At 36.8% G+C, this 27,955-nt stretch overlaps 1 protein-coding gene across 2 annotated transcripts; it reads left to right on the top strand.

Moving 5' to 3' along the window:
- Positions 1-370: 370 nt before the first annotated feature.
- LOC109064710 (zinc finger CCHC domain-containing protein 14-like) lies at positions 371-27,942 on the top strand. Of its 2 annotated transcripts, XM_042753464.1 has the most exons (14): positions 371-1,965; positions 6,571-6,697; positions 18,210-18,280; positions 18,497-18,568; positions 19,437-19,522; positions 19,643-19,737; positions 20,484-20,520; positions 20,602-20,893; positions 21,083-21,171; positions 22,758-22,873; positions 23,006-23,149; positions 23,322-24,107; positions 24,198-24,467; positions 26,628-27,942. In XM_042753464.1, exons 1-14 carry the CDS (start codon positions 1,324-1,326, stop codon positions 26,681-26,683), a joined length of 2,883 nt encoding a protein of 960 aa, XP_042609398.1. In that variant the 5' UTR covers positions 371-1,323; the 3' UTR covers positions 26,684-27,942. The 2 variants fall into 2 exon arrangements, with proteins under 2 accessions (XP_042609398.1, XP_042609397.1); XM_042753463.1 differs by having other exon boundaries at positions 378-1,965; positions 23,322-24,467.
- Positions 27,943-27,955: the final 13 nt, after the last annotated feature.

Below are 27,955 nucleotides of genomic sequence, written 5' to 3'. Positions count from 1 at the left end.
ACTAGTGTAAAATGAATAATATAGTTTGTCAGCGATTAAGATCTTTACGATCAACAACTGCATGTTCAATTTGACGACGCAGGTAATGGTATTTTCCAGACAGATATGACAAAGAGGAAATTATTTGAGAAAATAGGAATCCGTCAGATTGGATGAGAATATTTAGAAGACTTGGTTCCTGATTGAGCCCTGGGACATTTGGCGCCATCTTCGGGGAAGTTGACGTAATAAAATGACAAAACCAGAGGTTTCCAATATTTGCCTACCAGCCAAAGGCAAACTTCAAAAGGGGGTTTCCTGTACTACCACCACAAGAGTAATAATTCAATCTATTTTATAAAATGTGAATATATTTACCTCAAGTTTAAAATTCATTTAAGAGCGTATGTTAAGTTAATGTACCCTATCGCTTTAAATCATACAATATTTTACAGTCCACATCAAATATGACTGCAGGCGCTTAAGAGATGCACAAGAATGTCGCTTTGACCAATCACAGCGCATATGTCTTATGCAGAATATGATTACTGACAAGCTGTTCATCCAATAGAATTCAACCGTGGGCGGGGTTTGCGTGAAGTTCGGGATAGTCAACTACACTCAGTTTGCCTTACTCGACTTCACGACAGGATAATGATAGGCAACGAAACCGTTGATTAGTTCACTCGTGTGAATGCAAATAAAGAAGCCGATAAAGTGTTACGTTTTTTTTTTCAAAAACATCAAAAACGTTACTTCAGCGTCCGACGAAGGAATATACGGTTATATTGACATCCATTCGACCAGTCAAACTGTTAAAATTGGGGAGTTTTCAACTCGAAATGTTTATTACCCGACGACGTTTGCTTTGCGCGTGTAACGTTTCGAGAATTGAGATAGTTTCATCTGGACAAATCGGTCTAATGGATACTAGAAGATCTGAAAGAAATACACCAGTTTTATAATGTGTCCTGGAGTCTATTAAATAACTGGCTGACGTGGGGATCACGTAGGGGTGCTGGCCGAAAAAGGAGAGACACGGGCAGAGGGGCTGCGCCGCCGCGCGTCTGGGATTACAGTAAACACAATTTGTTTCTTCAATATCCTAATAGGCTTTGACGAGATAATGCAATCTCAGGCATATAAAACGCGAAGAAAACTATGTAGCGTTAGTATGTCTTCTTTTAGGGGTTCTGAAACGCTCAGACTGACCACTGCCTTTAAGTTCATGAATGTTTACGTCAGTGAGTGATTCGGAAGTTTGTAAAGTTTATAAAGGCCATCAATCACTGCTGTATGAACTTTGTTTTTAATATCTGATGCATGTTATGAGTGCTCTCTAAGATGGTTGAGAACAGATGCTTTGTTCAGAGAGAGGAGGTTTACCGCTGGTTCTCCGCGTTGAGCTCGGCGCAGAGGGCTGAGTTTCTCTGCGGCCTTTTGGACCTCTGCGTTCCCATTGAGCTGCGCTTCCTCGGCTCATGTTTGGAAGACCTTGCGCGGAAAGACTACCACTCTCTGAGGGATGCAGAAATCAAAGCCAACAACCCAGCTGACCTCGCCAACCTGACCAACATCACGGATGAGGTCGTGAGGAGCAAGCTGCTCGTCTCTCTCGCGCTCCTCAGCTCGGACAACCGCGTAGCGGCGGGAGTTTTGTTTCGGACCCTTACTCACATAGACACCATCATTAATAACTACGGACTTCAGCTTAACGATGGCCAGACGGGAGAGCAGTTTTTGCTCCTTTTCACCATGGCTTCGAACCATCCCGCCTTTAGTTTCCATCAAAAGCAGGTGCTGAGGCAAGAGTTGACACAGATCCAGAAGATCCTTCAGGTGACAGTTGGTGAGGCGCCGTCGACGTCACACGGGGGCGGGGCCAGCGCTGCTGCGCTCCCAAACGTGAGCGCGACCCCGACCTTCTCTTCCTACATCACAACATCCACCTTCAACTCCTGCCAGGTCGGATGTCCGTGCTGCAAGGTGAGAAGAATTTAAAATCGGAATGAAATTCACTCTGTTTTCTAAAAGCAGATTTATGTTTCATCCATGTTGTAATGTTGAAGCAAAATAATCATAACTGCATATTCTGGTGAAAATATCAGACCTCTCTCTGATGACATATGTAGGTCTTCGTCTTCTCCAATCATTTATTCCACTTAAACCCCGCCCCTAATCTGTCTTCTCTTTTGAGTGTAACACCACATCGCAAAATCCCATCAACAATGGAAGCATAGAACCAATTAACTGTGCTGCATTGTTTCTTTTTCAAAATCTGTTACATTTGGATATACTTTATAATACAGAAAAAAAAGATCTGCCACCACTTCAATTTTATCACAACTTCAAACCTGTTGGTTCTCAGCTAACACAAAATATTCTCAGAACTTTGGCTAATGTTCTTGAAGGTTTTCCTCAAGATGAACAAATGTTCTTGCAGTAATGTTAATGGAACTTTCGTCCGGAGTTATCTGGTCTTTAGGAATGTTCTCGAATGTACTCTTAGAACAAAAACATGTTGTTCATGGAATTATTTTCCTGATTTATGTTAGTTGGATGTTTTTCTAACATTTTTTAAATGTTACTACTTCTTTCAGAATCTTCAGAGAACATTCAAAATTAACATTCCCATAATGTTTGCAAAATTATAAAAAGCAATGTTCACAAAGCCAAGAAAAAATAACTTTATAAAACATCTAAAAAAACAGAGAACGTTCAGAATTTTTTTAAAATGTATTTTTGTTTGCTTTGTTTTCGGTTAGTTAAAGCAAGTCAAAGTCTTGAAACAAAATGAATGTTACTAAATAATTACTAATCGCTTTGGAGGGAGAGTGGAGCAGCAAAGGACGGGATTCGAACTTGGGTCGTTGAGAGCACAGTTGCACTGTCGGTGCACTAACAATGAGGCTATTGGTGCCAACTGCAATAGATACTTTTATCCAAAGCAGCATGGACTGTCCCCTCAGTGCAACCTGGGGTTAAGTGTCTTAGTTCAGCAATGCTGACGGTTCATAGATCAACTCTTGGGGGTTTTGAACCCTCAACCTTTTGCTTACTAGCCTTGATCTTTAAGCACTAGGCCATACGCCCCAAGATACACAGGTCAGACCTGATTTATTCAACAGTATCTATGGGGAGCACCAGGAGTAATAAACTGGTCATCTGGCACAGATAAGAAATTCATGAGAAGTCACATGACTCACAACCGAGTAGTGTGTACTATCTTTTTGAATCTGGTCCATGCTCTTCTGGGGGTTCAGGAGTGATAACCCTAATGCCTTTACTGTGACATAAGACTCACACTTGCACTTGTTTAAACCTAGTGTGTAATGTAATATTGCAAATGTGTAATTATGTTGTAACTCAAAAATGTCAGCTTGGTGAGTCAACAAATGTGGTTTGAAAACAGTGACAGAAGCAGCAAGACATTTGTTCTTACAATAACAAAACCCTTTCATTATAGAATATGATATAATGCATCAGTTCTAGAATAAATAGATGTCAAAATGACATTATATGTGCTGACATGATGCACACACAGTTCTGAAGAGTATTGCATTGCACAGCTGCTATGTAATATCTATTTATTTGCTCTTAGCTGGTGTCATTCAATCCACTCCACAAAACTAGTATGTGTGACATTTTATTGAATTTTGTCTTCTTGTTCGTGACATGTCTATGCAGGAATTATGAATGGCACAGCAACTTCTGTGAGACTGAGATAATGTCGCAAAGAAAGGAACCACACCACTTTTTTTCTTCGTAATTTGTATTGAGGTTTGATAGACAAAACTAGAAAATATGCTCTTTATCAATTTGGGTATGGAACATGATTGGAAACCCTAAGAACCCAACCCAAATCTGTGGAAAAACACCCTTACTAGCTATCTACAATAACTTATGTTTTTAAAAAGTTTTTGAAAGAAGGCTGTTATGCTCACCAAGGCTGTATTTATTTGATTAAAAATACAATAAAAACAGTAATATTGTGAAATATTGTTGCAATTTATACAAACTGCTTTGTATTTAAATAAATTTTAAACTGTAATTTATTATTGGAATGTCAAAGCTGAATTTTCAGCAGCCATTACTCCATTCTTTAGTGTCACATAATCCTTCAGAAATTAGTTAGTGTATGCATTTTTTATTTTTTGGTTTCCATGATTTAGCAGTTACTTTGATTAGAGGGATTTGAGGTTACCTGTTATCAATTTCTGTAATTACTACCATAAAGGACTGTTGTGCAGTTAAAACAAAAAGTGTAAACCAGGCAGAAATCTTTGTCTGTGTACAATCCAAAACACAACTGCGCCAAAATGCAGAAATTTGATGAAATGTGATAAAACACTTCATGATGTATGTTGAATCTTTAAATCTTTAATGTATTTATATCTCATTTGTACTCCATGGTGTTATCTGTACAGACATGGGCTCATAACATTCACACATGCTGCCGAAACGTGTGCTTGAATGGATGTAGTGGGAAAGTACCCTGTGAAGGCAGAGAAGGAGGTTCCATTTAGTGATTTGTTGATTTTGGCTTTCATGAACTGAAGCTCAGCACATTTCTCCATGCTTAAATCAGCCCTCTGTGTAACTCTCCTGTGATTCATCAGGAAGCTCCGACTGCTCGCTTTTTCAAGAGGCCTTGGCTCTTTACACTAGCCTAAACATCAACAAAAACATGCTATTTTGTCCCAAGCATTTTTTTTGTGATGCTTTGATTTTAATCGCTAACAATTGTTTGAATTAAATTTCAGATAGCGCTGCTTAAAATTTTTGCACTTTCAACTTTTAAAGCAGAGGCACCAATAGACATCATATTTAAAGTTTGACAGGAATAAAAATGAGGCTGTGAGGGGTAGAAGTACAGTGCGCTTAATTAATTGTACTGTACTGTTAAAGGATAATTCACCCAAAAATGTAAATTCTGTCATCATGTACTCTCCCTCAAGCTGTTCCGAACCTGCATGAGTTTCTTTCTTCTTTTGAAACAAAGTTATCTGGGTGCTATTGACTTACATAGTATTTTTTTCCACACTATGAAAGTCCAGGTCTACAATAAGGCTGTTTACCTTCATATACATATTATTATTTTTTTTTTTTTTTTACAACCAGCTAAATAAGTTCTTAAATTCAGCAGCTATGTGTTTCAAGATCCAGCCAGTTCCTGATGGATAAAATCAAATCCCTTCCTACATTTTTCCCCATTGACTTGTATTTTCACCTAAATTATAGTACTGTATATCAGATTGTGAAAGTAAAATGAAGGCCACATCACACTGACTCACTGACACAAAAACAGCTATTCAGATGCTTCAGTGCTTAAAAATGTGGCTGATTCGCTTTTTTCATCTTGCTCTTCTTTGTCTGCTAAGAATGGATTTACCCAGCTGTACTTTTCCAAGGACTTATTTCCTTTGTGTTGTGATCCACACTTCAGAGTCTTAAACAGAAGGGCATGTTTTTCAAAGAGAGGAAGAGTGCAACAGAGATTTGGCGGCGTGGGATGTGGATGTGGCAGCGGTGGATTGTACAGCAGTCCTAATTGGTTTCAGAGCTGACTTTTACTAGCTGCTGTGCTTAGCATATGTGGTACCGGCCTTTTTTGCTTTAACTCTGTTTTAGCAAGCTGGAAGATGTAACCTCAGAGCAAAAAAGAGGAGGAGGAGCTGAAGTATTTAACTATTGAGTCTGCCGATCAAAATAGGTTTTTTTTTTTGGCTTGTAATCTGATTATCTGACGAATCACAGCTAAAAAGTCAAACTTATTTGCATTTATATGTTATTTAATTTTTAGACGTGCTACTTTAAAGTGATGAAAAATTACATAATGGAAGACACATGTGCACTAAGTTGACCAGGATGACTAATTATAGAACACTCATCTATTACCAGGAAGTTCATGACTCATTTTTATGCAGGTCTGAGACAGTTGTTTTGTTTCATTGAGCATCAATATGTTACCAAACACAGTAACAAAACTGTTTAGTGGTACACTGTTTAGTCCAAACTTCTTTTTTATTTGTTGTTATGTGTATGGAAGCTAGCTTTTGCTTCAGAGTAAAAAAATTAAGTTTTATCTAACAATCCAAACTTCTCGTAATTGTGAATTTACATGACACATCTTGCAGTTGTGATTTAGTTTATCTTAATTGAACATTTGTATCTGTGCACACCTAAGTTATAACAATAAAGTTACTAAGAAACAATATTGTTGGAATAATTTTCAGAATGATTTTTTCCAGCTGATGAACGACAAAAATATTGACAGCCAATCAGAATCAAGCCTGCTGTAATGAGCTCAAGAATTTAAAGCTGCAGACGAGTGTGCGCTTAGAATAAACAGACGAGATCGTCCGCTGGTGTGTACTCTAATATAGTTATCTTTATAGTTATCATCCTTGGTGTGAAAGGGCCGTTAACCAATAAAATCCATATGGAGTGAGCTAAAAAAGTAGGCTGATGTGCTGTCAGATTAAATTAAATAAGATTTATCTGTCCAAGTGTGACAACTGTGACTGGACAAAATACACTTGTCCACATTCAATTCTAACCTATGTTTTACCTTTTGACCTCTTTTTCCAGAACGTGCAACGGGAGGTCACAGGAGGTCAGACGGATGAAGGTTTGAGTCCTGAGGTCATGCTGCCAAGTCAATCACTCTTGTGCCAGGAAATGCCACTCAAAGTGCATGTCGAAAAACCCTGCAAGGGTGAGTTCCACGACTTTGGAAACACAAACACACTCTGTGATGTTATTTGCAAAATCAGTCATCCTATGGTCTTAATGCTAGAACTTGGTAAAAAAAAAGACTAATACAGAAGCTGGAACAAGAATGCACATGCCGAAATCTTTTAAACCAAATTTTCATTCATTTGAGACAGCTGGTGGAAAATATTGTCTCCCCTCTCCTCAGGTCTGTTCCAGCAGAGGAGGATAAATTAATCAGAGCGACAGTTAGCTTGCAGAAAGAGATTAGTTTTAGGTGGTAATCAAGGGGCCTGTTTCATAAAACAAGTTTACCAAATATGCCAGGTTTATTTCAGTTAGTCTGACTTATTGTCAGCTGATTTGGTTCAAAATAAGTCAGACTAACTGAAATGAGCCTGGCTTATTTGGTAAATTAGTTTTATGAAACTGGCCCCAGGATCCAATAGATCTAGCCAGTTTTGACTTAAAGTGTTGGAAGTTGCTATGCTTGCTATGCTATTTTTCTGTGTTCATTTTAATTTTTTGTATTTTTGCTATGTGTTTTTATCATTTTATTTAGTTTGTTATTAAAATATATTTTTATATAGCCTTTTCTATTTTTATTTTTCTTAGTAATTTCAAACATATTTTAGTAATTTTGAATATAATTCAGTTCATTTCAATGCAATATTTGTCTTGTTATTTTCCATAAGCACATAATTAGATGGGTGAGGCTTTTGGCAGAAATCAAGTGTGGGATTTTGTTTTGCCAAGCGCAGCATCCTTCACACGAAACAATGGGTCTAAGATTGTATCAGGTGCACAAACTGGATTTAATTGATACCCACACACAGATCTACAAAGACTAAATATGCAATATCACACAAGCAAGAGTGCTGTTGTACTAAATAAAAAAAGAAAACTTTGAATTATATTGAGTAACTTACATTCCAATAATATTGGAAAAAATTATTACAGTGTTTTAACTTCTGATCTGAAATGCAGTATATTTTTCAGTTTTCATTAAAATCAAACTGCATTCTACATGAAATCCGGGCATTATGTGATTCATATCCGGTTGAAGATTGATCCTTGCTGCTTATCAGGTTTAATGGGTTTTTTAGCTTTTGTTATGAGGTTTTTGATCATTTGCTGTTGCACTCTTTGTGAACTCTGTGTCTTATCCTGGAAAGACTGTAAATACAGGGTTCATTTAAGTCCCCAGAGTTTGCATTCTCAACTAGTGGAACATGAGAGAGTTTACCTCATGTTTGATGGAAAATCTTGCCCAGGCACTTTTCCAGCGTATTTCTTGGTTTGTGTGTAGGTGAAAGACTGTGTAGTTTTCTATTTTAATTCTGAGGAGAACATTAGAGACACAACCTACTATATCTTACCCAGACTCGCATGTCCACACAAGTTTTACTCGGGATGTGTGTGCTGTCATTTCTTGAGTTACACTCTGTTGTGAGCATAAGTCTGTTTTTTTTGTCCTGTTTTGTCTTGCTGTTGGCTCAGGCAGCAATAGCACCAGATGTCACATTCACACACTAAGGAGTCCACAAACTGCTCGTTTATCAGAAAGACGTGGATTTTAGAGTGTCATGCACATTCTTTGTTTATTTCAGTGTTTTATTCCTGTATAATCAGCATACTGTATTTCTTTTTTTTTTTTTTTTTTTTTTTTTGGATTTTTCAAAGAAAAATACACTTCTTCATGCAATCACAATGCTAGGGTGTTGCTATGCATTTTCTAAAGTGTTCTGAGTGGTTGTTATTTTAGAAGTGGTGTTTTTATTTTTTAAATTCCAATATATAAACAAATCCATGTTCTAATCTAAAGATTAATAGACAGCTGTTCAGTTAAATTAAAACGGTTTAGTTTAAAATGGTTGCAATTCGTGTTTAAAATGTCTAGTTATTTGTCAGTAAATGTATTTATTTATATTTTTTAAATTATATAGTTTAATTATACGTTTTTATATTATATTATACTATAAGTAAAAGTAAATGTGTGTGTGTGTGTGTGTAAATATATATATATAAGGACTGGTAAGCGATTAAAATTTTTAATCTAATTAATTACATGATGTGGTGATTAATTAATCTAATTAATCACACATCAAATTTAGCTGAGAAATTTCTCCCAAAAGATCATTTAAAGTTATTGTTTTGTAAAGCATCAAACAGACATTACAAAAAGTATCGGTGTTTGACATCAAAGTACTGCAAGAGCTATAGAGAGCAGACAACTCCTTATGCTTTTGAATCACTCTCGTGGTCCTTTGATGTCATACATGCACAGCCGCTTCAAATCCAACATGCCTATGGCCAGTGGTTCAACGCGCCAAATGGTTCAACCAATTCATTCAAAACATGCATTAAAGGGATAGTTCACCCAAAATTGAAAATTTGATGTTTATTTGCTTACCCCCAGGGCATCCAAGATGTAGGTGACTTTGTTTCTTCAGCAGAACACAAACCAAGATTTTTAACTCAAACCATTGCAGTCTTTCACTCTTACAATGTAAGTGGATGGGAATCACAGCTAAAACATACAATAAAACTAAAAAACAACATACACAAACAAAACCAATTTAAACCCTGCAGTTCGTGAAGAAGTGTTCTCAGCAGAGATTGCAGACTTATAAGTGCATTAACGCCACCTATCTTTCAAGTGGACCATCGAAACTCCTAATTGAGATTGTAAATAGAGTGTCAACGGTCCACTTGAGAGATAGGTGGCGGTAATGCAATTATAAGTCTACGATCCGCCATAAAGCAAGAAGAAGAATAAGAAGAAGAAGAAGACGCCTCGCGCGCCTGGCCGCCTGCTGCAGAGAACGCACATAGGAGTATGCGCTCAGGAGAGTTCTAACAGTTCAGACATTACATGAATCAGAGGTAAAAAAAAAAAAGAAAAACTATATAAATACTGTTCAGTTTCTTGCACAGACCGATTGTTTTGTGTCTTTACACATCAGTGTATCATCACGAGCTACAGGGTTAAATTTGGTTTTGTCTGTGTATGTTTTTATTTTAGTTTTATTGTATGTTTTAGCAGTGATTCCCATCCATTTACATCATGAGACTGATAGACTGCAAGGGTTTGAGCTAAAAATCTTGGTTTGTGTTCTACTGAAGAAACAAAGTCACCTACATCTTGGATGCCCTGGGGGTAAGCAAATAAACATCAAATTTTCATTTTTGGGTGAACTATCCCTTTAAGAAATGAAATGCTGCTGTGTGTTGCTCTGAGACGAACAGTTCTGCTTTGTCTTTATATTTTCATTGGCAAAATTGAGCAAAACAGACAACATCGTGTCTAAAATAACACAATATTAACTTCTTGCTGAACTGTTGTATAAGATCAGTATCAAATTTGCACTCATGTGATATTGCACTTAGCCTATTGCTTGTGTGATATTGCTTAACTATATGATGTAAATTTGATACAAAAACTCAAAAAGGGGCATTTTTGCCCCATGTCTTGACTTTTAGGGACATTCTAACTATGTTCTCTAGGCTCCATCATGCAGTGAGTTGATGCTGTGCCTCATATTTGTCATCAATCAAGTGTATGAAATGTCAGATGAACCACATAGGTCTGGGGCGGGGCTAGTGAGTTAAATGCGTTAATAATTTTAACATGTTATCTTTTATAATTAACGAGTTAAATAAAACACACACAAAAAAAAAAAAAAAAAACACACACACATATATATATATATGCACAGACTCAGTGATAAAATAAGATGCCTACAGCTAAAGATATGGTTGGTTGTCTATATATTCTTATGACCTCAGCAATGGGGGTCGAATTGCTCCATTCATTGCATATCTATACCATAACATATTGGAAATGTGCATTCAGGCAGGGTTTTGTGCTCAGTGGGTGTGCTGGAGGCGCTGGCCATTCGAATCAAGTGCTGTTTGACTGCATGCAGCAGGTCGGACAGAGCAGAGACAGACTGTTGTTTTGTCTGCTGGTAATTTAATGCTTCTCCACTACATTACCTCATGGGCTTCACCGCATGCCTTCAGCACAAGCTTTAGTCATCCATCAATACCCTCACACACACATGCATTCATTAGCAAAACAAATCACAAGGCTTCATTTACACATGTAAACGTGATAAATATTTATTGGCTTTAATCTAACGTACTCCACTCTGATTGGATAGTGACTTTGTAAAAACTTCGGAAGTTTGTATGAACATGAGTTTGATCAAAGATGGTTGAAACAGCTGTTCTTCAGAGGGGCACTTCACAGGATCTCACAGTGATAACAACATTTTTTTTCGGGGTCCTTTGAAATTCCCAGAAGTTTTGCCGAGTTTTGGTGTTTGTGGAGTTAATGTTGAAATGGATGTGCATGACTCTAGATCTACTTGTCTGTTTTTGTGCATATGTCTGTGTTTAGAGTTGTCATTGTGTTTGTATGTGTGTAGTATAAGGCTTGGTGGGTAACTAGAGCTGTAAGAATGGGAGAAATCCTTGGATTAGCCGGCCTGGCATCAGGTATGCGGCAACTGCAAGCCCCGGGGCATCCGAAGTATACAGAGTGTAGAGACTAAGATGTGTGTGTGAGCTTAAAAAAAGTACAGAAATGTGTGTGAGAGAGGTGTTTGTTTGTGTTTAAATACAGTAAGAAGTTGAAGCAGAACTCAAAAGAGCAGTATCATAAATGTACATTAAAGGAGTAGTTCACCCTAAAATGAACTTTGCTGAAAATTTACTCACCCTCATGCTAGGACTGGGGGATATGACCTAAAATCAAAGCCTAGATTAATTGAACACTTACCTCGATTACAATTATCTAACAAATATTTTATTTATTTTTTTGCCCTCATAATCCATTAAAGGTGTGTACCATAAATATACTCAACTTATTCTCATTAGTTCATTTCTTGTCTTTGTGATTTTAAAATAATTGAATGAAACAAAGTATTTATGGTTATTTGTTTCAGTATTTCGAACAATAAAATCATAGCTTGCTTGAAATGAAGACATCTTAAGAAAAATTCACATTTCAGTTTTATTGTAAAAAAGCAAGTTTCTTAAAAAATATTTGAAAATAAATTTCATTTTTTGCAAACAAAGTAAAAATATTGCCATGTCAGAAGTAGAAAATAACCAACGACCCTTGCAAACAAAATACATTTTAAATATTCGCATGTGAAAAGTAGAAAAGAACTTGTATATCTTGTAAATGAAATAAAGTAATGTGAAAAGTAGAAAATAATAACTTGCATCTCCTGTAAACAAATGTTTTAAACACTGAAAGTAAATAGAACACTGCTGATTAAGAAAAAGAGCAGGGCCCCATCTCAGTGATCTTGTCCAGATACGCTATATGCGTAAGTATTTACTCCAGGTTCTTACTACACAGAACACGACTTTGCGTCTAAAACCGTGAGATGCAGTGCTCAGGAATGGTTTTATTAAAAAAATGCAGCGCAGAATGCCTACTCTGTCACGTTGCCGCCAGATACAAAAGTTACCATGCCAACCAAAGCTCGAAACGCTTGCCCCGCCTCCGGGGTCTTCTTATTCGCTTGGTAAGTCTGACGTAACATGTCACCTCTTCCGTGTCCAAACGCTCTATCAGATACCACGAGAAAACAACAAAAGGTGCTAATATACTCTCGCAATGCGATATAATACTACCAAACAATTTATAATCCTAACCTTTAACTCCATACCGAAATCCCAGATAGTCAGACAATGAAAATGTAAATAAAAATAAATAAATATAAAAATTATTTGTGTTTGGGACGATGTGAGCATGGAGACTGTAGTGTACACCGTAAGTTTGAAAACGTTTAACTTAAATGTTAAATATGAATAAACAGTGCTCATAAACGACTGCTGAGGCAGTATTCTCAAGTGAAGCGAGTATTCTCCGGCTTGGACCCGGAAACAGCGCTTCTTACGTCACCACTTAACAACCGAATTGCTCTACTGTTTTGGAACTTACATTGATGAGCGGCGCTGCATGTAAAAGTCTTTCAACGTGCCAATCATGTGCAAGACACTGCAAAAGACACGAGGGCAATGGTCATATTGCACTGACTACACACGTGGTAGTATGTTTTTAAGGGTTTTTAAGAAAGTATTAATAGAAGGAAAAAAACGAAATTTAAAAATTTTTTTAGATTTAGGTTTAGGATTTTTTTTTTTTTTTTATTAATCATCCAGCCCCTCCTCAGGCCCTACCTCAGGCCATCCATGTTTTTATCAGCTGTTTGCACTCTCATTCTGACGGCACCCTGTTGGTGAGCAAGTGATGTAATTTTAAAATTCCCCAAATCTGTTCAATGATGAAACAAACTAAATTTGGTAGGCTTGATGGTGATTATAATTTTTTAGTAAGTTTTCATTTTAAGGTGAACTATTCTTTTACATCTCAAATCCCATTCAGATAGTAAATGTATTTTGACATTTGTTGAATTAAATGTGTTGTTTCCTTGCCTGGTGCTCCTATACGAAAGACTTAGACTTTCTAGATAAATCAGCAGTACTTCATGCATCCTGTCTGATTTAAAAACAGTATTAAATCTACAGAGATCCCAATGCTGTTCAGGTTTGGTATGAAATGACATTACTTACACAACTAAACCCATCCAAATAGTTCTTTTGTATGGTACGATTGAGTACAGAAGTATTACAGCAACACATCCTGGAGTTTTCTACAAAAATATCAAGTTCCTTTTAAGTCATGACTTTTCATGAGTGATTTCGGGATGCTTGAATTGGCCTGACAGGATGTTGACTTTGAATTGGAATAACAGGAAGAGGAAATTACTCAACTGCAATTCAAAGAAATTCAACACTGTCATTTGAAAGTTTTGCCACAAATCATTAGATCATTAAGTTGGACTAATTATGTTTATATTTTTCTTTAATATTTATAATAGATTTTTCCTCAGCAGATTGGACATATTTCTCAAAGTTAAGATATTAAGTTAAGATTTCTCTGAGCAACAAATGTCCACCATGTTGTTTTCAAACTTTATTAAAACCATTATTGCCATAGAAAGTTTAGGTAAATTATCATAATTTTGGGAAATTTTAATTTTAATGTGTGCGTGGGTTAGGGTTAGTACTGGAATATGAAATATAGTAGTCAACATTTGAAATGGATCAAAACCTTTCATCAAAGTTGTCCTAAAACCTAAACCCAAAACACCTTATTTTCTTAGGACAACATTGATGAACTTTTGGATCCACTTCACATGCATACTTGCTGAATAAAAGTGTTATACACTACCATCCAAAAGTGTTTTCTATTTGATCAATTTTAATGCATAAAATATTAACAAAATTTTCTTTGAAAAATTCAAAAAAATACTATGTAGTGTATGTATCAAAAAATATTTCCCTAATGTTCTTTGAAACATTCAAAACAATATGATGCACCCCTATGGAAAATCAATGAAAATCATTTCAAAAGATTCAGACAGGAATGGTGGAAAATAGAGAATCATGAAGTGACAGATGAATGTCAACCACTTGTTCAGTTGCACCTGTGCAGAATGATGAATTATTAGACCCCGTGCTGAAAGCTCACATGGGAGGACAGGAAAGATGGCACGCGTGTACCCATAATGCCCCTGTGCAATGAGCGAAGTGTGAAGAGTTCAGTAATGCCTGCAGTGAAAGGTCAGAGGAAGGGGGAAGATAATGAACAATATGTTTCTGTTGTGTCCTTTAATAATAATAATAATAATAATAATTATTATTATTATTATTTTATATTATATATATATATTTCATATGAATAAATTAACATATATTAATTAAAATGTTATATATAAATCATATTTTATATACTGTAAGTATAATAATTTATGTATGATATGTATTTTTTAGGGGTGTAACGATACACATATTCATATTGAATCATTTGGTATGAGGCTTTGATACATTACAATATAAACCAGGGCAGACAAAAGGGTAATCCACAAGACAGGCGACGGTCAGGGCAGGCTTAAAGTGTGTGAAATATGATGTTCTCAGTGCCACTGCGCTCAAAAATGCAGCCCAAATGACGTAACAGGCACCGTGCTGTCTCCCCAGAAGCCCCGCAATAACCTCCCCTTGCTGGGATGTGTCGAAAGACGATCTTGTATTGAGAGTAGCCAGAGATTTTGTCAAAAACATCAATTGTTGCCAATATTAGGAGGATTTGGCATTTCCAATTAATCTAGGCCTGTTACATTATTATTTTAATTAGGCCTATTATTATTACTATGAAGTTACTTTTATTATTAAATTAAAATTACAATTAATTTGGCCCGCAATAATTACCAAATAACTGAGTGCTGCAAGGATAACAAAAGATTACGCTATATATTTCCTCCTCAATTCAAATATTTTAAAAAAGGTATTTTAAAACAGGTCTATACAATGAATTATAGGTGTAATATAGGGAATCGTGACGACGGAGTTGAGGATCCAAGTGCAGGCTTTATTAAACGCGTAGTGGTAAACCACAAAAAACAAGACAATCAAACAAGGTAAACCAGGGCAGACAAAAGGGTAATCCACAAGACAGGCGACGGTCAGGGCAGGCAGCAAATGATCAGAAAACAAGGAACAGTCCAGGGTCAAAAACAAGGCAAGGCAACAAGGAAACTCGGAAAACACAGGAACTAGGACTAGACATTAAGTGCTAAACATTCAATCACCAGCAACGCCAGAGAGTGTGTGTGCTACTTTTAAAGTCCTTCTAATGTGAGACAGCTGAACTGATGATGAGATGTGATGAACAACAGGTGATTGCAATTGATGATGTGTCCAGGCAGAGGATTATGGGAAATGGAGTCCAGGTCGACTGGTAAAGGGTGTAGGATGGGGTGCCCTCTAGCGGAGCAAATAGGCACTCCAGCTAGAAATTGTGACAATAGGCCTGTGATTAAAATATTAACATAAATATATAGATATAAATGTTATTAATAAGAATAATTTCTTTAAAAATAAAATAAAATATAACAATAATGCAATAATGTGTTAAAACAGGATTTTCATGTGTTGTTTCATGTGTGCTCTTTGTTTTTCAAGACTTATTATTATTATTATTATTATTATTATTATTATTATTCTGCTTTGTTACAACAACAGTGTAAAAATGCATAGCCTAAAGGAGAACTGATGTGGCTAAACATTTTAGAGCAATAAAAAAAAACAAGTGCTCTAAAATAAAATTTCTAGATGAAAATGCATCAAAGAAACCATCACATTCTATTATAAGCATCAAATTTGTGTATACACATTTGATTTACATGCAATCTTAATTAGAAAAATCACCAAAACATCTGAATATTACAGATCTGAGTTTTAGTGACATATTGCAGATGAGCAAATGCTCTTTAGATGATTTTTTTTGTTTCAGATGAAAGATGCTTTGCATCTCATCCCGTTTGTCTTTGTCCGTCTGCACTGTGACTGTCAACTCAAACCACTTCACAAATCTCTTCCTCCTCTGGCAGTGACCTCTCTCTGGGTTTGTGGTTGACTTTCACTCTGCGGCGCATGCACACACATATAAAAACACACAATGTAATGAGGGGTTTGGCGGGTGGTTTGGGAGGAGCAGGCAGGCATCTCTCTTTGCTGAAGCGAAAGGCCGCCTCCTCTCCGAAACATTCCAGATGAGCTCACACTTGCCTGCTGGAGATGAAGAAAGAGATGAGACTGTCAAAGACTGTCTGTGCACATTAAAAAAGAAAACAAGGAAACTCTGCGATCATTTATCAACCTTCAAGTCACTCCTAAACTGTATGAATTACTATTTTTTTCTAGACCATTTTTTGGTGTTCGTAGTTGCTCGATCTTAGCGTCTGTTTTTAAAAAATGGCTGGAATATTTATTTCAGTGAATGAAAGAATTGGAGGCGATCTATTGCTCTTAGATCTTTTGATGCATTGAACTCAACAGAATTCCATTCAGCTTTCTCTCTCTCTCTCTCTCTCTCCACACATACTACAGGAAGTGCTGACTCTGCAGGGTATATTTAACATGCTTGCCCATGTTTACGGTGAGCAGACTCCGGATGTGTTCCTGCTCACTCATGTGTGTGTGCGCGTGTGTGCAAATGAACACACTTCAGCTGGGCACTTGAGGCACACTTATATGAAAGTCACATACACTACTGTTGAAATGTTTGGGGTTGGTAAGGTTTAAAATAAATAAATAAAAATGTAAAAGGTTTTAAAAGAAGTCTCATGCTCACCAAAGCAAATTTTCTTTGATTTAAAAATACAGTAAAAAACTATTCTATAAATATTCTGAAACATTATTAAAAAACTATTAAATTCTATACAATTTTAAAGAACTCTTTCCTATTTAAATATGTTTTAAGATGTCATTTATTACTGTGGTGCAAGCTGAATTTTCAGCAGCCATTACTCCAGCGTCAAACACAAACTTCAGCATCACATGATCTTCAGAAATCATTCTCATGCTCATTTGGAACTCAAGATTTTATTTTTTATTTTTTTTAATTGTCAATGTTAAAAACAATTGTGCTGCTTAATAATTTTGTGGAAACAGTGATAATTTTTTCCAGGTTACTTTGATTATAAGAAAGTTCAAAAGAACAGTTTTTATTTATTTATGTTTATCTTTTGCAAGACTACAAAAAAAAATGTTTTTATTGTCACTTTTGATCAATTTAATGCTGAAGAAAAGTATTAATTTCTTTAAAGAAATCTTACTGACCCCAAACTTTTGAACAGAAATATATAACAAAAATTTTAAATTAAAAAGTTATAAAACAATACATATATATATAGCCTTCTGTCCCTCCTTATTTCAGTTTTCTCACTTTAGAACTTCATCTTAAAGCAGTTAAGATGCTGGTTTGCCATCAAAATGTGTTGTGAAATGAACTACCTTGAGGCTCAAATTCTCACCTCTGAGGTTTTTCCTTTTTAGCCAAATATGCTCAAATGAGTTCTAACCTGCCAGAAAGTGCCTGAGAGGTTATTAAGTTCTGGAGGATTTTCTCACATACTCCTCTCCTCTAACAGAATCCAAACAGACTGTGATAACACTACCATAATACAATTTTGAGAGTATGTGTCTAATTCTTATTCAAGACTCGGGGAGTGAACGTAACTCATTCAGTTATTTGGGCTAAATGCATCTATTGCAAATGCAAGTTTTGTTGTGTGCAATGCAAAAGTGAAACAATAGAATATTTTAGGGGAAATCTTTATAGTGTATATGATTTCATAAGCAATAAACTTTCTGCTTACAGAGTACTTTCAGAGTATTTCAGGCCCAGTTTCAGAGAGGTTGATACTCAGTATTAAACATTGTGTTGATTTTGTACTCAAGAAATATTTCTTAATATTATCAGTTGTGCTGATTAATATGTTTGTGGAAACCGTGACACAGTTATTCAGGATTCTTTGATAAATAGTAGTAAATAAGTAAAAAAAAAAAAGATTTTTTTTGTAACAAAGTCTAACAGATTTGAATCTTTATACTTATGGTGTTTGTCTTTTTTGCTTGTGTTTTTGAAGTGTACGTTGAAAGAATTGAGCTAAGGGGAGTTACACCCAAATCAGACAAACCAACAGAATACATCTTGGAGGTGAGTTTCGAACCTGTTTCCAGTACAGTCTTCCAAAAATCTGAAAATTTGAACAAAATCTCCTGCATATTGTATCTATATGTGTTGTTCTATATTATATCTCCACGAAAAGCAGGTATTTTCTGTAGTTGTCATATGTTTACAGAACAATTGTAGGCAAAATGTAAAATGTACTTGGTGTGTTATATGTTTGTCATACTTTTCTTTTGATCGAAGGCCTTGTGGTCCGACTCCACTTTGTCGACTGTCAGCAAAACCCCTCAGGAAGTGGTGGAGTTTATCTCCCAGGTGAGTGACAGTCATTTGTGTTGTGTTTCATGGATGTGAGAAATGTTGAGCTAGTGTGTAAAGATGAAAAGTCTTAAAAGTAAACTATTAAAGTGATCTGTAATAAATGTTAAAGGGATAGTTCACCCAAAAATGGAAATTCTGTCATTTTTTACTCACCTCGTTTGTTCATTTTCGGAACACAAATTTAGATATTTTTGATGAAATCAGAGAAATTTCAGACCCTCCATTGTTAAAATAGTCCATGTGACATCAGTTGTTTGTGCGGTAACGACTTTATTCAACAATTTATTCAACAATATTGTTTACAACAATTTCTTCTCTTCCTTTTCACTCTTCAATGTGCATTCAGAAGAGTACTACAACACATGCATGTAGTGCTGCTGACACAGTAGCCGGGATTTTGACCCGGAAGAGAAGAATTATTCGAAAAATTTCGTTATTTTTGTTTTCTTTGCGCAAATTTTTTTTTTTCATGTTAACAATGTCTTAACATTAATGAAGTCTTCTGTGCCTTGAACATATCAGTTGCGTTGCTGTCGGTGAGCTAACCCTTTAAACACATCAATTAATAAAAAATTTCTTAATTTGTGTTCCAAAGATGAACAAAGGGGTTTGGAATGACATGAGGGTGAGTAATTAATGACAGAATTTTCATTTTTGGGTGAACTAACCCTTTTACATTTCCATTCATCTCAATTTCTCACCTGCAACTGGACTGGAAAGTTGTATAGTTAAAATGGCTTTGACTGTGTTGAATAATCAGTTTGGTGAAGTTGAAAACCAGTGAATGTATTCACTGATGAGTGCTGACAAGTTGTGACGTCATGAAACTGTGTGATTGTGTCTCTGTTGTCTCTCTCTTCAGCTATCTCAGCTCTTTCCCGATGAATGTCTAGAGAAACTTCTGCCCCAAATGCCTGGACTTGATTCTACTCATGAACTAGATCCTCGGTACTTCTGAATCCTAACATGAAATGCACAAACAGAGAATATATATATATATTATTGGTGCATGGAAATGGAGGGAAAAAATACATTTAAAAATTTGTGCATTTTTTCTCTTCTCCACAGATGCTTGACCTCTCTTCCACCTCATGTTCTTAAACATGACAAAGTATGTTTCTTCTTCAGCACTTCGCCTGCACCTCAGCTCCCAACCAGCACAAGTAAGCCCCTTATTTCTGCCTCGCAATGGTTCGTCCCTCACGCGTCACCATAGAGTTTTGTTTCTGGACCACACCATCTCTTGGGGAAATGGGGAGTTCGTTTGGGCACAGTGGCGATTTGATTTGACCTGCTTGTGCTGGGAGGCTTCAGAAGTGACCTCATCTTGGGAAACTATTAATAGGACGAAATGCCACTAGAACCTAGATGTGTGTCTGTGATGTTATTTTTAGTGGTGGGGGAAGGGATGGAAACCCCCTTGGATAGAAAGAAGTGCAAAATTCTTATTGCTTCTTATTCATTTGTGTTGTAGATAAGCTGTATTTTTCAGTCAAGATGTAATTTTTCACTATCAAGTACAATAAGAGTGGGCTCTGCAATAAACAAACTAATTCTTCTCAACACTATTATTATTAATATTACAGTTGTTTACAACATTACAATAAGAAATAATATTTTATAAATAAAATAAAACCTATGACATATTTCGCTGTGAAACTGTGAAACAATGCAAAAACATCTGAATGCATTATGGTATATGGTAATAATAATAATAATAATAATAATAATAATAATATACAAAATAGTCATCATTTTGTTTATACAAAATAACCTAAATTTTGTTACATTTTCATTTAAAATGCAACTTGTTTCTGCAGTATTCACCCATTCAGTTGGATCATTTCATGTCAAATCATGTCAAGAGCTATATTTCTGAATCACACTTTGTCACTTCCATGTTTTGCAGATCTGGGCTGTCTGCTTCAGTATAGGGGAGCGAGCAGGTGAGTTTAACAAGCCTTCACCACAAGCACTCTCACATCTCTCTTCTCCCCATCCATAAACCCGATCTCACTCTGTCCCAGGCCCATTTGTGGTGTCGCTAGCATCCAGCCTGTCCTAAACGTCCATGCGCCCCTCCCGCAGAGCTCCCCTGCCCACCTGCCCCCTCTCCCTCCCCAGACAGCGGTGGCCATCCTCCCCGGCACTGCCGTACCCATGGGGGAGTCCAGCCCACCACAGACACACCTCACAAACCCCGCACCCCAGGCCCAGTCCCAGCAGCCCAGCCCAGAGCAGAATGGCATCCTGGACTGGCTTCGTAAACTACGGCTGCATAAATACTACCCTGTCTTCAAACAGCTAACCATGGAGGAGGTACGTGACTTCAAGTGGCTCTTTCCCATGGTATGAGAGTCGTCTCGTAGATGAGAGATTACATTTATTAGAAGAGATGTTTAGAGAACAGATTTTGGATATTGCAGCCAAGAAATACATATTTCCTTCCTGACATATCTCTCCCACTGCAGCTTATCTAAATTATGATCTCCTTATTCATTTTCTCAGTTCCTCGCTCTCACAGAAGAGGATCTCAACAAGTACGACCTCACTCAGGGGGCCAAGAAGAAACTAAAGACTCAGCTGGAGCTTCAGAAGTGAGTGTGATTTCTGCTTAGATTATGACACTGGTGTATTTGATCAGCATGCGTCGTGCCATAAACAACCTTAGAAACATTGCAGGGTTGTTTAAATGCAATTACTTCTGCCATGATAAATCGAAAATGTACTCAAATGTCTCTTTTATATAAAATTCAGCTTATCGTCTGTTAAATATGCAGGTTGTGAATGGGTACAATCTATAATTAACCTAATTTGCATAGACAGAAAATATCTTTGTGCTATAAAGAATAACAGTGATACTGGTTAAACTCATTTAGCACCAATTAATGCGAATAAGTCTATTTAGTGAATCACACTTCACTACAAGCCCAAAGAATTTAATATTTTTTGTTCAAGGACACATTAAATTAACTTCCTATTCAACAGAAAATTCTTAAAACTATAAGTAAATATATAATTTGTACCAGTTTCCACACAAATATTAAGCAGCACATCTGTTTTCAACATTGATAATAATGATAAATGTTTCTTGAGCAGCAAATCTGCATATTAAAATGATTTTTTGAAGGATCATGTGACTGAATACTGGAATATTGATGCTGAAAATTCAGCTTTGCATCACAGAAAAAAAATTACATTGTAAAATATGTTTGAATATAAAACAGGTATTTTAAATTGTAATATTAAATATGCAATATTACAGTTTTTATTGCATTTTTGATCAATTAAGTGCAGCCTTGGTGAGAAAAGAGACTTCAAAAACATTTTAAAAATCATTCAGACCCCAAACTTTTGAACAGTATTGTATCTAGAGTTCATTTAGTTTTTTCCTAGTTAAAAAACACAATAGCATATGGGTTTGGGACAGCATGTTGGTGAGGAAATAATGAAAATTTTGACAGTTCTTGGGCAAACTATCTCTGTAACCCATATTTATTGCATTTTAATAATTAAATGTTGGTAAATTGTCAGTTTCCACAATTCCAGGACAGATCACTTCCTTCAGATAAGAGTTTGGCATCGAGACTTTGAGATCAGTACAAAAGTGGAGCAAGTAACTATTCCTCAGTGAAAACACATTATTCTAATTCTTTTTCCATTTCTCACATCAGCAAGTTTCCATTGCTCAGGTAGAGCTGTGGGAGCTAAGATATCTTAACAGATAACAGAAACTAATCCTCGGGAGGTTTTCCATGCCTGAAAACAACAATAAAGGTTATACTGGTTCACAGCTCTTGTGGTTCTCACTGACACTAGCTAAAACATAAATAATGTTTATTTCTACTCCACTTTGTGAAGTTTCTGAACTGAAAGGCCCCATCAGAACTTGAACCAGCCTTATCATACCCTTTGGCTATATTTAAAAAAAAAATGTTTTTCACATTCTTTCTTCTGTTTCTAAAAAGTCTACACAGATGATCAGCTCCAAATTAATGCACTGGTAGAATTATGCACATGCAGTAAGTGTGGGGATGTTTTTGTAAACAGCGCCATCTAGGTGTCATTGCTGGAAAAGGAAGTTCTACAAAATAAATCTTTGACGTTCATGATCCAGTCATTGTTTATCATCAAATGGTACATTAAAAAAAGTAATAAATGATATTTTTTGTTTTGTTGTTAGAGAGAAGCTGGAGAAGAGATATGTGGTGTCTCAGTTTCCTGTTTCCTGTAGTGGGGTCGCCAGAGTGACCCCTTCCAGTCATATCGGACCCCTGACACACTCACACACTGGAAGTGGTACTGTACACACGTCTAAAAAATAATACTAATTGATACGTTTACGTTATTATCATTTACATTAAAGTATCCAAAAGTTTATATAGTTGTATGAATGCAAGAGATTATGATCTGTTTTTTGTGTGTATGTAGAGTTACGGGTAGACGTCGAGAACAGCTCGTTGCCCATTCTACGGGACAGCAGTTCCTCCTCAGGCTATTCCAGTGCTCCTTCCAGTCCAATGACCCCTTTATCACGTGACACTTCTTTCGACCGGGTTAAAGACCTTCACAGACGTAAGAATTAGTATTTTTATAATATATATTTAATTGTTTGTTGTAATTGTGTGTATAGTATACTGTGACACAAAATATATTTTATATATATATTTATACATACATATGTTTTATTTTATTACTTATTAAATTATAGCATTTCATTTCATTTTAGGTCTTTATCTACTTTCAGGTTTCGAGTTTGGTTTGGATCCTGGTGAGAAAGAGCGGTCATGCTTTCTCCTCAATCCTGCGGTATCCACCGGTCCCAGCCGTCCCACTGCCCAAGTCCTCCCAGTCCAGAACGATCCCTCCCTCTGTCCCTCCCAAATTAATTTGCCCCCTCCATCCTTGCCCCTCCTCAACCCAAGCCGTGTTATCAACTCTCCCCGCAAACTTCGTCCACCCCCTCTCTGTTCAGAAGAACGTCCCAAACCGATGGGGTCTGGGGTCACTGTGGGTGTCCGGCTTGAGAACGTCTTCCCTGGGTTGAATATTGACGGTTCTCCAAGGCACCAGGATGTGTCAAGCCCCCGTGGGCCCCTCACAGTGCTTCGCTCCCCTCCAGGTCTCATGGTGGAGACCAGCACTGCTCTCACCTCCACATCTAACACCCTCCATCATGTTTCCCACCCACCCTTACATTTACAAGTATCATTTTCTGTTCCACGCACAGGGTCGTACCCTTTCTCAACCCCGTCATCCTGCCCCTCATCGAGTTCCTCCACCAGACCTACCTTCTCACCTGTTAGTAGAGTTCCAATAGCAACAGCCAGCAATGTTCCCATGGCGGCAGTACCCGGGAACACATACTGCGTTAACAGTACGCCCACAGTCACACCCAGTTCTAGCCCAGCATCCACAGAGAATAGCGGTTATGCCTCAGTGCAAGCAAACAGTGCAAACTCCAGTTCCTCATTGTGCGTTTGTAGCTCTTGCGGTTGTAGCGGCAACTGTGGCTCGTACGGGGCACTTCCAGGTAGCTACACGGGATATTTTCCACATCCATTTTCAGGAACGTCAGTATTCACATTAGGGCCTTTACTTCATTTCAGCCCTCTCCTTACAGGAAGTGGTACCGCCTCCCCCTTTTCCTACCCCTTGGTGGCCCCGCCTGTTTACAACAGCAGTCTATCACATGACTCGCAACAAAATCTTGTGCTTCCACCAGTGCAGGGTTTTCTAGGGGGAGGGGGTGGTGTGTACCAGCCCCATGGAATGATGGGAAACGGAAGCTCTGGGCATAAGAAAACAGGGAATGTGTCCTGCTATAACTGTGGGCTGAGTGGGCATCGAGCACAAGACTGCAAGCAGCCAGCAATGGACTCTGCACAACAAGGTAACATAACTGTTTATAAGTAGTGCTGGCAAACACCTAGGCAACCACATAGCAATACTCTAGCAACCACCCAGAACATCCTAAGAGCAAATTAGAATCCACCCAGAATACTTTTTAGGGCCCTATGATTTCTGCGATGCGGAAAATACGGACGGAAACGCGGAATCTGTTCACAAAAATGGAATTTACTGTATGAAGCTGAATGTAATGGAATTTGCAAAATTTTGTAAATAAATCGAAAGGAGGTCAGTACACTTTAATCAAAATGTGATATGGACCAGTATTTGTGAATATTAAGCCGCAAAAAGACTATTTAAATATGTGTCTCTGTGTGAATGGATGGCACAGATGTTTGGTTTCGTTTACTACACACAAACTGAAGCACGCGTGATGCTCGCAATGTTTTCAAACTCTGCCTCCTTAATATATAAGTACATAAACATGAACTGAGAGTCACTTCATGAGCATTTCACCATTTCTTTTGAGTAAACCTATTGTCATAAAGGTTTTCACAGCAACCCATCAAAATAAAAGTTTGGTTTAACGTTGAAGAAACTGTGAGAGAGATATATTACTTAATGTAATGATTAGGGCTGCCCCCTAATAGTCGACTAACCATTAGTCGACCAGAAGAGGCTTGGTCGACCAAATTTTTTTTAGTCACTTAGTTGCAGAAAAAAATACAAATAAAAATCCACCTGGGCGAAGTCACACAGATCATTAATGGCTGGTCTATGTGGTAATACAGTACATCGGGCAGGACATCCAAACGCTCGCACTCAAAATAACTATCATTCAACATTCATCAACCTCAAATATGGCATCTGAAATATGTAAGTATTAGCAACTTTACATGGCCGCTCAATCTAATGTTAACCTAGAGAAATGTGCGCTATTGAAGTGTCTGTGCGGAGTGTGGACTCAGCTCGCTCACTGAAGGACAGATGGAGGCGCTGGGTGCGTCACTTGCTCATAAAATACTCCCTCATTTCTAGAAAGCAAGCAGGGTGCGCTTTAACAACAAATCTATGCGCTCTATTAAAATAATTAAACCAACAATAACAACAAAACTATCCCCTTCTCTAAAAAAATGAAAGCAGCAAAAACGCAAAACTTTCTACAGTCTCCTCACAGACAAAACAAATAAAACCTCCGAAACTGTGTATACATGCCTTACAGATATGAAAAAATATATCTATAGAGAGTGAAATGTCTACTTTCAAATGGACCAATTCAAATGGAAAACAATATTCTCAGATTTTGTAATCCATATGAAACATGCACACAGGCACATCACTACTGTGGAGATGATGAGTCAGTGTCACCGACTTCATCTATTAAACCAAAAACAAAGAAAGCACTAGTTTATCAAATTGTTAAAATGTTAATGCAGTCTTCTTACTGTTTTCCCTGACACAGTCATAATAATTACTTCTGCCGGTGTGCTGTGACAAGCTTTATGCGTGTGCTTGAGCGCTTATTAGGCAATGTGGGCAATTAAAGGCTTATTATAATGATTTAAATGATTTATTAATAAGTCTAGTCATCCAGAAAAATCTTTAGTCGAGGGCAGCCCTAGTAATGATGTTACGACTACGACTACGACTAATAAAATTATTAAAACATTATTTTTAAGAAATATTTACCAGAGAAATTATTCACCAGAATTTATGTATATATGATTAAAATAAAACTGAATTTGAGGGAAAGAAATGTATTTCATAGGGCCTTAAAAATGTAATTGTTGTTCAACTTAATAAATTGCTAATTATTTTGATTGCATTTTCAACTGTTAATCATTTTCAAACATTTAAACCAGGCCTTAACCTTAAAGTAGTACTCAACACTGATTCCTGTCAAACTTTCAAAATCCTTCATCACTTAAATTAAGATTATAAAAATTTCATTTTAAAACACACCCATCACAAAATCAGACTTTAGCACCTCTTTTATTTTTTACTTTGAGATCGTTCTGGTTTCATGTTTAAAATCATTACAAGAAATAGTTTAATAGCTATGATACTGTTTTTGAAATCAAATCTTAGCTTTGTAGCAGAGACTTTAGTGTGCACACACATCATTCATGGTTGCTTCCAAAAATTCATGGTTTCTTCAGTTATTTTTTGCATTTACAATCAAGCAATTGTTTTGTTTTTGCAGGGACTTTTCGTCTGAAATATTCCCCACAGTCAGACAACCAGGACTCCGGGGAATAAATGGTGTGAAGGAACTGGTCTGGACCTGCACCTTCCTCAGTGTGTAAAGACACTTGATGTGAGACTCCACAGAGCAAAGGCATTACAGTTTCTCTTTACAGGAGAATCGAGCGATGAAGGCTTCCAATGTTGACTTCCAGTTATGGCTTCCAATGAAAGCCTTGTGCCAAAGAATCACTTCACGGTGGATCTTAGTAAAGGGAAGTTCAAAGAAGAATTCACTCTTTTTGTGTTCTTCACGCTATTCGTCTCATTTGAGACTTGCTTCAGCACTATGAAGCAGCCAATAGTGTATCAGATCATGATGCACATGTCATTCTTGGAAGCAAAACGAGGAGATTTTGCTCGCCAAATAATGTGCAATGATGGCCACGTCTTTTTAGTCATGGTGTGACTATAAGTCATCCTTTGTGAATAAGATACTGGAAATCTTTTTTCTGGATGTTCAGAAAGGAAGGAGAAACTGACAATTGTGAAAGCGAAAAAGTCGTTTTAAATCTCAAAAGGTCCTTTTTTAGCTTTTTGACTACAGGAAGTCTTCTTAATCATCATGTATTATTCCTGTTTGTTGTAATCATGGCGTATTTGTTAATATCCGGGTTTTTGAAAACATGTTTGCTACTTTCGAATTATTTTCGAATTTTTTATTACATTCTCTTTGTCAGAGGTGCCACGTCAAGTGGCGCTCAGATAAAATGTTTATACAGTCAATGCACTTGAGACCGCTAAAGCTTTTTTAATTCACTAGCGTTCTCGAAACTGTTAAAAAAAACTGTTCACAGACTCCTGAACTTTAGTTTTTGAACTGAGAACTGAACACAAGAGGAAACCGTTTTCAGTATGGCACACTACAAAGGTCAAAAAGTGGGTTTTTCCATGTTGTTTCTCAATTACATTAGTCTAAAAATTATCCAATGTGTTGAAAAAGGTCAGACTTTCACCATAAGGCGCATTTAGCCAATAGATGCCATTCCGTTGTCATTGCCAAACATTTTTGATGTTTCAAAGCAAATGGTGATATTTCTGTTTATAAATTACAAAGATCTTGCGTCACTGGCTATGCATGTCGCCTGATTTTCTTTGTGCTGTATGTATTATGTCTAGTATTATCGCAGGAAAGCTTTTGGTCTAAAATGACAATGCTGACGCAGCCATTTTGTATTCTGAGGTGAATGTTTAATGAAGTTTGATCGTTGAATTTTTGTATAATGTATCACTTTGACACTTTTTGAAAAATTAATTAAAAATGATTTTGAGAACTGTTTGGTAGTG

Source organism: Cyprinus carpio, chromosome B25 (assembly GCF_018340385.1).
Source record: "Cyprinus carpio isolate SPL01 chromosome B25, ASM1834038v1, whole genome shotgun sequence".
NCBI lineage: Eukaryota > Metazoa > Chordata > Actinopteri > Cypriniformes > Cyprinidae > Cyprinus > Cyprinus carpio.
Note: the sequence above shows the minus strand (reverse complement) of the source record. Positions and strands in the feature narration are given on the sequence as shown.